At 41.8% G+C, this 10,627-nt stretch overlaps 1 protein-coding gene across 1 annotated transcript; it reads left to right on the top strand.

Moving 5' to 3' along the window:
- Positions 1–607: 607 nt before the first annotated feature.
- On the top strand, positions 608–2,213 carry LOC134352501 (probable G-protein coupled receptor 139). The gene is made up of 2 exons (XM_063059767.1): positions 608–677; positions 1,303–2,213. Exons 1-2 carry the CDS (start codon positions 608–610, stop codon positions 2,211–2,213), a joined length of 981 nt encoding a protein of 326 aa, XP_062915837.1.
- The last annotated feature ends 8,414 nt before the right edge of the window (positions 2,214–10,627 follow it).

The raw sequence follows: 10,627 nt of genomic DNA, 5'->3' as shown, positions 1-10,627 counted from the left end.
TTTGTCCCACCTTCTATCCATCCTCTGAAAGTGTCGGGGCTCGAATAATTAATTACATTACAGGTTTCACAAACTTTTTTGTGACATCACTCTGAAGGAACATTGTATCGTTTCTTAATGCAAGCATGCATTTCTAAATGACAATAAACGAGGACTGAGTATCCCCATAATCTAAAAAATCACAGCATGCCCCGTTTTTAGTTGAGAAGGTAAGCATAAAATCACACAATGCTAGATGTAGCTTCTACAATATTAAAGCTGAATAACGAAAAGGTCGTTTTATAAAGTATGGTGTAATATTTGGAACAGAAGTTGGCTGTATAGTTAAGGTTAAAAAAAGAGCGGGCATTTCTATTATTCGATCCATATCTTATTATGTGTACCTCTGCATCGACCTAATATATTCACGACACCATTTAATATGCAGTTTACGATAAAAAGATGACATGTCAGTTTGTTTATTTCAGGAATTCAAATAATACGACAGGTGATAGGGCTTAATTGGCCCACGGAGGATTCCCAACCATTATATTAGGAGAGCATTTTGCATTTCAAATATCGTCAAGTTTACTGCAGCTCCGGAGATTGTCAGAGCATCTCAAAAACGATGCACGGAAATGTGGCTGGTTTGCTGTATGCTATTTATTACCCCGTCCTAGCAGCTGTTGGAGTTCCAGGTAAGGACGGAATAATCGATTTTTATAGGGGACAATCGTTTTGAGAGTCGGTGCCCTCTCTGTCAGACAACAGTGCAGGGCTATGTATATATTGCTGTTAATTACATCCGTTGAGCAGGACCATTTTATCACTGTCATGCAATGCCATGAATTGTAAGAGTTTCTTTTTGTTTCAATGTCATGACTTCGATGGGATTCCTGAAATCAGTTCTGATATGAACTGATGCCTTTCTATATGATCGAATTTTTTTTTTGAAATATCAGAAAATATCGTTAAGAATTCATATACTTATCTGTTAATTGATCGTGGATACACTCAGTGGGTTATCCAAATTTTGCAATAATGGTTTCAGTTTCAATTGATTGCTGCCCCCGCCAGCCCATCTCATCTTCCTGAAGAAAATACATGAGAGGCTGCGTGGAAATTGTTTCAGGATCGTTTGGAACTTCATATTTTCATCTCAAACCCATATTTCCGCGACTTGTATTGTCAGAGCAGAATAAATTTATGACATTCTAAATGTAGTTGTGTCCGTCATGTTGGGTAGCGCATTTCTTAAATATACAATGCGATTAGAATGTCACGGAACTAAGGAATTTGAAAGTGTCTTTTTTATTGAGTCAGGTAATTTGGTGACGATCGTTATCCTGTCGCGCGGAAGGTGCGGTCTCTCTCGGTGTATCACTCGGTACCTGGTTGGCATGGCGGTGACGGATCTTCTGGTTCTCATCACGGCGGTGATATTACACAGGATCAGTATGTTATATTTCCCCGTTCTGTTTCTCCAAGCCACGCCAGTCTGTAGATTTCGAATTGCTCTAATATTTGCAACCAGAGACAGTTCCGTCTGGTTAACTGTCGCCTTCACATTTGATCGGTTTGTAGCAATTTGCTGGCAAAAGCTGAAAACTAAGTATTGCACTGAGTCAACGGCTGCTATTGTTATAGGAGTGTTTTGCGCCCTGTCTTTTGTGAAGAACATCCCTATGTACTTTGCAACTGAACCTTTGTACATAATCGATAATGTCCCATGGTTTTGCAATTTCAGGTCAATCTTTTATTCCAGTGTTTTATGGACAGCATTTAACTGGATTGACCACATTTTAAATCCGTGTGCGCCTTTCGTCCTGATGTTGCTGCTCAACGCACTCACGGTTAGGCACATTCTAGCAGCGAGCAGAGCCCGCAAGAGACTCCGGGGTCACAGTAATGGAGAGAAACAGAAAGACTCGGAAATGGAGAGTCGAAGGAAGTCTATTGTTTTACTCTTCACTATCTCGGGAAGTTTCATCGTGTTATGGGCGACTCGTGTTGTAAATTTTTTATTTGTTCGGTTTACAAACAGCAATTATTCGACCGGTTCAAGCCCTAGCAATCCGAGATTCATTCTCCAGGAAACCGGAGTCATGTTGCAGCTCCTAAGCTGCTGCACCAACACATGCATTTATGCAGGCACTCAAAGAAAGTTCAGAGATGAATTTAAAAATGGGTTTAAGTATTTCCTCAATCTAATAATTGGAAAATATAGCAATTAAAATGGATGCATTGTTTGCACTTTACTTGCACAGTTGTTTGAGAGAATCCCCCCGTCTTTATATATTCACTACAAATCTGCATAGAGGGTGCTGAGTATCCCTATTACGTCCTCACAACACCATACTGTAGTCAAGCCGTATTCACGATAACGGCTAATGAGAATTCTCTTTCAGAATATAATTTAAAATCTCACAGCAGTATTTGTCTCCTCTGATGAATTCTTCCGTATGGATTGTCACATGTTCCTGTGTCCCAGCACTACTGGGACAGGTCAGCTGTGGAAATACTGGGAGTAAATCATACATTACAAAAACGGCGGACCGGGCCCACCCAATCTATGATGATATTTTTCACCGTCTACGTAAATCTTATATGCTTACTCTGCGACAGTGTCCCCTGTGCCTTGCCTATTTCAGTGCGTTGTCGAAACAGTTCTCAAACATAGCAATTATATTTGATCTCATCACCTCCTCTGTCGGGGTTTCCTGCTTACAAACAGCACTTTGCTTAAGAAAACCGTGATAATCTTTCTTTCGCTCACCTGAATCCTATGTCCTTTTATTTGATGTCAGTGCCTTCAGATAATGATTCTAATTATCTATGCTCCATGCCTCTCACCCTTCTTCGATTCGGGGCAACATTTCAACATTCCAGCCTATTCAACACTTAAGTTGTTCAAAACCAGGCAACATTATCTGCGTTCTCTCCACCGCAGTCAAATCCTCCTACACCGTGGTCACCAGAACTGTACACAATATTCCCAGTTTTGTCTAACTCGCGTTTGGTAATATTATGTTCCAGCTCTTATAGACTGTAACTGCACCTATGAAAGGAAGCATGCCAAGAACCTTCATCATCCTGTCGATAGACTTAGCACATTCATGGAAATATGAACCTGAATACCCATGTCTTTTTAGAACATATAATATAGGACATAGAAACTTACAGCACATTATAGGTCCTTCGGCCCACAATGTTGTGCCGACCATGTAACCTACTGTAGACACTGCCTAGAATTTCCTTAGCGCATAGCCCTATAATTTTCTAAGTTCCATGCACCTATCTAAGAGGCTCTTAAAAGATGTTACTGTATCCGTTTCAACCACGGCCACCGGCAGTGCATTCCACACAAACACCACTCGCTGTGTGAAAAACCTACCCTGACATCCCTTCGGTACCTATATCCAAGCACCTTATATCTATGTACCCTCGTGTTACCCATTTCAGCCCTGGGAAAAAAAGCCTCTGGCTAACCCACCGATCAATGCCCCTCGTCATCTTATACACCTCTATCGGGTCACTTCTCATCCTCCGTCGCTCCAAGGAGAAAAGGCCGTACACTCAACCTATTCTCAGAAGTCACGCTCTCCAATCCAGGCAACATCCTTGTAAATCTCCTCTGCACTCTCTCTCTAGTATCCACATCCTTGTTGTAGCGAGTTGACCAAGTGGGGTCTGAGCAAGGTTGTTTACAACTGTAATATCAAAATTCCTTAGTGCCCTATCATTTACTGTAATGCACGATCCTTTTATTTTTTCCCAAAATGTATGACTTCACATTTGTCACGATTAAACTTCTTTTTCTAATGCGTAACACTTTACCATTTTACATATATTTATATTACTTAGTTAGAGCTTTTGCAAATTTATTAGTCTTCTTCATCCTCTTAAGCACTTCAAACCTATTGAGGCATACGCCGCCAACAGCAGCTCGCCAGATTCCTTTGACCTGGGCCAAATGTTTATCGGCCCTATGGCTTCTGCCGGCACCACATGACTTCATACGTAATCTTAGCGAGATCCTTCTTCTCCCAGGTTGAGGTCTTTAGAATAGTTACTGGAGGTGCTTTAACTCTGGATGGTTACTGGAAGGGGTTGCTAGACTCATGCCTCGCCCTTGCCGTTTCACTGCCGGGCTTGTGGTCGACAATGGCAGAGTTCAACTTATTAGTATTTTCTACAAATTTACCAGTCGTATTAGTTGCTATTGGTAGATGTTACGTGCAAGAACGGCCACTTCAGCGGTCTCTGCTGCACCCCACCATTCTTCCAACAAAATATACATAATTGTAATATGTTAAATACCTCAAGGAGATCTTGTGACTTTCTTGGAGAATCATGTAATGGTCTTTTGGAGGTCACCTGATGTAATTTTCCCGCCCATGTGAGGTCACGTGATAACATGTTCACTACGGGTATAAAAGGGAAGACCTCTGGTGGCGCAGTCAGTTTTCCAGCTAGAACGTTCGTCAGTGTCTCCGTTCCGTTGCGTTTTTGTTTTATGACGCAGTTTCATTTTTAAAACGGAGAGTTACGTTCTGTTGCAAGGTACAATAGTGCTGGACTGGTAATTTCTGCTAGATTTGTTGATGTACCTTTTCAGTAGTATTGGAGAGTGAAGACTTTATCGAAGTACAGGATATGAAGGATTAAGAGAAGTCGGTAATGTTCGGCAGTTTAACAAAGGATCGACCTTATTGAGTCTTCGTTGAAGGAGTACCGACCTGCATCAAGAATAACTCTTGCCAAAAGAGAGGTACTTCTTGCAGGATTTCCTCTCTAGAAATTAAGGTCAGTTATTTTAACCCGTTTATTTCCTTGCTCGTGAATCCTTTGGACAGAACCAGCAGGGAAGTCGCGTCTATGAAGAAATCCCTCTCCACAGAAGTTTCTCCCAAATGAATGTATAAATCTGATGGACTTTCGATGTATTTGACTTTACCGCTTTAAGAACTGTTTTCGCATTTAGCACTTTAAGAATCAGCACCGAGTGACGATTCGTTGAACAGCCGCATAGCGGTTAACTTCCGGTTAAGTTTTTCGTTTGGTATTTATTGTTTATCCGTGTTTAATAAATGTTTGATTGTTTTTATATAACCTGACTCGATTGTTATTCATTGTTGCTGGTTACGTAACAACCACTACAGTCTGATTCCAACACAGGCTCTTGGACCACTGAAAGGGTGGCTTCGCGGTCAGAACTTGTAGTTTATTTTTTTTTACTGTTTGCGGAGTTTGCTCTTTATTTCGCACATAGTGTGTTTAACGTTCTTTTTTAATGGGTTCTATTGGGTTTCTTTGTGCTTGTGTCTGTAAGAAGTTGAATTACAAGGTTGTACAAAGTATACATACTTTGATAATAAATATACTTTGAACTTTGAAGTCAAGTTTGGATCCAATTTGACAGCTCGCCTTGATTCCTATTGATCAGTTCACTATTCGAAGCTTTGTCAAATGCCGCATAGAAAACATCTACGTTACATTCTCAAAAACATAAAAGCAGTGAGAAAGGATCTCCCTGCGCAATACCACGGTGCGATAGCTAATTAGTTCGGCCTTTTCAAATGTAATTAAATTCCGTACTTGAGAGAATGCTGTAAAACATTCATCATTAACTCTGGGGTTACTTATACTTACCTGCGTTTGGGGATTTACCTATGCTTATACGCTCCACGCCGCTTACATCTCCACTTTGTCCATATTCACAACGAATCTTATCCTAAATTCACCACCCTTCACATATTTTCCCTTCATGAAAATAGATTAATTTGAGAACTGGCCCATATTTACGAACTCTACACGTGGGTTGTTCTTCTGTTCCCCAAAGTGTCTAATATTTCCTAACCGTCATTCTTGCAGCTAATATTATTGTAGAGTGACTTAGGTTTCTCTCAAACTTACGACCATGTATATGTCATGGCCCCTTTTTCTACATCCTAATTACCATTCTACACAAAGTGTAGAATCCCTCAAGGATGCGTTTGTTTGTAATTACCTGTAAATATTATATGCTACATTTTATCGATCAAACTTTCATTTAGCGCTGTCCTCGAACTTTGGCGAATTTTGACATTGATGCCGTTCACGCTTGCTGTAACAAGCTAGTTCTGAACCCTGTTTATCTCTATTTTGAATGATTTCCACTGGTTGGAAGTAATTTTCGTTGCAAAACAACTGCTCCGAGTATAAATGTTCCAGGTCTCCTCTTAATCTATGACCACCAGCCTTTCCAAATTTCGGAACTTGTCTTCAGAACAAAACTTATCCCCATTCTATAACAATGTTGCATCCTACAGAATTATTGTGTATGTTCCCAAAATATTTCCTAATCAGCAATTTCGCCCTTTCCCTGTTTCACTGTTAAATGAAGGACAATTACCGCAGCTTCGGTGGTAGCATATTTTGTCAGAAATCATCTTGCAGCCACTTAAGACATTTTAATTCACCTAAAACTCCAAGACTCTCAGACTAAGTTTATCGCCGTCATTTTATCACCTGTATGCTATAATTTTGTAAACACAAAATGTTCTGCAGATGCTGGGGTCAAAGCAACATTGTGTCCTGACGTAGGGTTCCGGCCCGAAACGTTGACTGATCGCTTCCACGATGCTGCCCGACCTGCTGACTTCCTCCAGCGTGTTGTGAGTGGTGCTATAATTTTGTGCACGATCCTCTTTTACGGGAATGTAGTAGAAGCCTCTGAAAGAATAATGATACCAGATCTCATATAAGTCAATTCGCTATCAAGACGTAAATTCAGAGAGTATTCCAGAACAAAACCGACGCTTCGGTTCAACAGGATCTTGCCAATTACCAAATACCTATCTGTAGAAATCCGACTTAATCTGCTATGGCTTCGTGGTTCAAGTGCTTATCTATGCTTTAAAATTTTGTGATAAGTACAGTATCTCCTACTTCTATTTTATTTTCCAAAACGCACCATCTTTTATTTTCCTGGGTTAAATTCCATCTGCACCTAGTTTTCCATTTGATTGTTTTTCCTTCTGTAGCCTTTGACAGAATTCCTTACGAACCGCAACATCAAAAACTCTCGTACCACCCGCAAGCTATCCTAGCTTATCTCTCACGTTCACATACAAGTCGATGACATGTAGCACAAATAACAAAGGCACCTATAGCACCAAAGTTAACATCAGGAAAATATTCCTCTGCCGCCACACTTTGTCTCCCATCATTTCGGATCCAATTAACATGTTCTCCTTCTGGACAAGTGTACCAAGCGGATCATTATCAAATGCCCTACTGATGTCCAGATTGTGGTTACTACCTATCGTCTTACCTTCACAGATCCCTTTTGTTATGCCCACAAAGAACGAACAAATTAGTGGAACAAGAGTGCCCTCTCCAAATACAATACTGACCATTTTTAATCAGAGTCCGCACTTCCAAATGTACATAAAACCTGCCCCTTAGAATTTTCTCCGGTAGTGTCTCTATGAACGCGTCGTCGCCCATAATAAAATATAATAACTGGACCTTGAACGCGGGCGCTGTTACCACTCAATTACAATTTATGTTACTTGCGGGCAAGGAGAACAGAATGGCAAATATCACCACACTTCAGAGAAGCCAGGGCAAAAACTGCTACGTTTATACAGAAATATCGTATCGGTTATGGATCTTGTCCATTCGTAAATAGGTAAATTGCGCATGTTTCAATTTCATACCTGGAAGATCAATCGCCATTCACATTGAAAGCCAATAGGAACTACAAGCAATTGTCCTTTCGTTGTTTTGTGTGTGTTTTTCATGCCTCCGTTGGATTCCTATCTTGTCTGTCTCCGCCAGCCCCCAACACCCCCAGCTGTGTAAAGGGGGGGGGGGTGGAGGTTATGAGAAAATATCTCCCTTCAGAGCCCCAACTCATCCAGCTTGATTACACACCGCTGCAGACATCGTCGCCTACCTTTTCTGCAGTAAGCAAGGGTGGCCCCGGCGGTATGACTGAAAGATCTGGGTGGACGACAAAAGCCTCAAGCCAGGGTTGCCTGGCCGTTGACTTAGTCCTGACTTAACCGAAGCTTCCACACTTCCTTCTTTCGTCCTGTGGAGGAGAACACAAATATTACTGAATTTGAATAGATAATTGGCTGCATTGGTAATCCACCTTCTGAGTGTATAGACCCTTTAGATCATTTCCAACAACTTGACTGGTCAGCACATGCCGCATATTCAACACCAGGTCGAAGAAACGTGTAAGGAGTATTAGTGTTGTGAGACACTTCTGCATTTAGTCTGAAAATAAATGCCGAGTATACGCAAAGGTTACAATGCATAGTGATTAATTAATGTGATAAATAACAAAAAAAGAGAGTGTAGTCTATCAGTCCTTCTCATCAAGGATTTTTTGAAAATCTGTTCCCTGGTCCGGTGGCACCACTGGTTAACGTGCGGGTCGTGCATCCACGTCGGCTTTCCTTTGGACTTAAAGTCGTATATGTGCACAGCAACACTTGGAATAGACCTTCGCAGCAGGCATTTCTTTCGTCGGTAGGCTCTCACCACTGCCTGTTCTCCCGGATGGTAGATGTTGCGCTCTACAGCCAGCACGATCTCTGGGCTTCAAGTACTTGTTGATGGAAACCTTTAAGAACTTGCATTTGTGCTATACAATAATGCACCATTCTTTCACCCAGACATGGACTTTCATTTCTGTAACCAAAAACTGGAAGACGTATTGGCAAGCGCATGAGGCGTCTTAATATTATATCACGTGGAGAGAGGCCTGTTAAACGGTTTGGAACACAGCGCATTACCATAAGGACCAGTGGCGGTGCCTCAGGCCACATTAGCCAGGTTTCGTCGCACAATCTTGCTGTCGTACATTTCAGGCCCCGATCTGTCTTTTAGCTTGCCCCGTAAGCCTGAGGGCAGGGCAGGGAAAAGGCTCTTGTCATCTCCTAAATAACTTTACTGGTAAACTGATGACGGTTATTATTTGAGATTTTCTCAGAAATCCCAAACCTAGGACTAATGTCTGGAAATCTGTGATTTAGTAAGATAGCGCATCATTTCTATGAGTCTGATAATCTTCTACCCATGGAGATAACAAGCACAATAACGGGTTCATAATGATATTCGTGGTGGTTGTCCATTGTTTTGTCCTACGATGACAGGAGACCTCAGAAGTCCGGCTCCAGTAGTAGAAACGAGTGTCACAAACTGCGGTCTTCTTTGGTTGAATTGGATGATCATGAGGTCTTCTGTGTCTTGTCGTGCCCTTCGCTGTCCACTGAGTGCAGGAGAATCGCCTTCCTCGCCGTTGGATCTCACTGTTGATCTCATCCACCCAGATCGCTGGAGCAGCCAGGGCAGGCATGTATCTACCTCACTGAGGTCTGAGGCCCGCCGGTTACCCTCAACTGGTTTAGCCCGCCTGTCGAAGCAGTGTACTGTGGACCAATGGGGACCAAATGTGTGTGATCTGCTCCAGAATGAACACGACACGCCCCCTCACCAGAGGTGTCGCTCCTCCCTGGGCACGTTCTACACCCCATCCCCTACATTTAGGTAAGAGTATGGTCCAGTTCGAGATGCACAAATGACCTTCGGGGCAGGGCCCGGCGGTGGCGCATACGGCAGTGTCTTTTGGGTTTCCGCCTCTGGCAAATCAAACAGTTCACGCTGATTTTCTTGCTACGGTTAAGAACCTCTCATTTTCGGTTTTACCCCTGGTCTTTTATAATACTGCACATTATGCTTTGCTGCATAAAATCTTTTCCGTCTTTGACACTTCACGCTGTAATTGCACGAGTTCATGAAATAATTTGGAAAGTTTTGGCACACTGGAGCACTACGTGGCGACAAAGATCTGCGGTTGCTGCCTTAGCAAAAGAGGCAGCTCGTTTGTTCCCTCTAATCATTTCATCCTTCTTGTTAGCATGATCCGCACATTTTACAACAACAATTGCTGTAGGTAATTGAAAAGTAGCAAAAGATACATAGTTAATTCGCCATGATTTTTTTGAAGTTTCCGAAGAGATGAGAAATCCACGTCCATTGTCATGTGTAGCTCCTAAGGCATAGCGAGATTCAGCGTAAATGTTTTCAACAGAACCAGGACTAAAAGACAAGTAAAACAGTTTCAGCGGTTTGAGCAGCTGCCGCCTCAGCTGTTATATGGAGTACACACAGCACATATCCAAGAGGATTTTTTCCCAGTATCACATCGGGGAGAAAAACAAATAAAGTTGTATACTGGATTGTATCAGGTGGCATTTTACAACGGACAGGATTAACATTGTAAAAGTTCTGAAATACAGTTAGTGATAGTAAACTGCATTGTCTGTGGTACCGGTGGCGCTGGAGACGGAAATATATCAAAGTTGCCTTGGCCCAAGAGCATAATTGAGACCAATTATCAGGTGGTTAGCAAACGAACATAATGCTCGTGGACATCCCCATGTTTATCACTACCATATCCATAATTTCTATGGTATCCGCCATATCTAACAATCATTTCCATGTTTGCGAACCTGAATTAAAGAATTATGTATTTAGAATAGCATACTGTAAACATATCTGTGCTGTTCAAAGCAAAATATCATACATGGTCCACGTGAGCCGTATGTGCATAAAATGTATTATGTTAAAACCGAAGTTTACAGTGAAA

The sequence above is a fragment of the Mobula hypostoma genome, chromosome 10, assembly GCF_963921235.1.
Source record: "Mobula hypostoma chromosome 10, sMobHyp1.1, whole genome shotgun sequence".
Classification (NCBI taxonomy): Eukaryota; Metazoa; Chordata; class Chondrichthyes; order Myliobatiformes; family Myliobatidae; genus Mobula; species Mobula hypostoma.
This window is presented reverse-complemented; position numbering and strand designations above follow the sequence as displayed.

Excerpts from the sequence above, each read along its gene's own strand:
- LOC134352501 (XM_063059767.1), top strand. The coding sequence starts at position 608 with ATGCACGGAAATGTGGCTGGTTTGCTGTATGCTATTTATTACCCCGTC. Across the intron at positions 678-1,302 it reads AGCAGCTGTTGGAGTTCCAG|GTAATTTGGTGACGATCGTT; the intron begins GTAAGGACGGAA and ends TTATTGAGTCAG.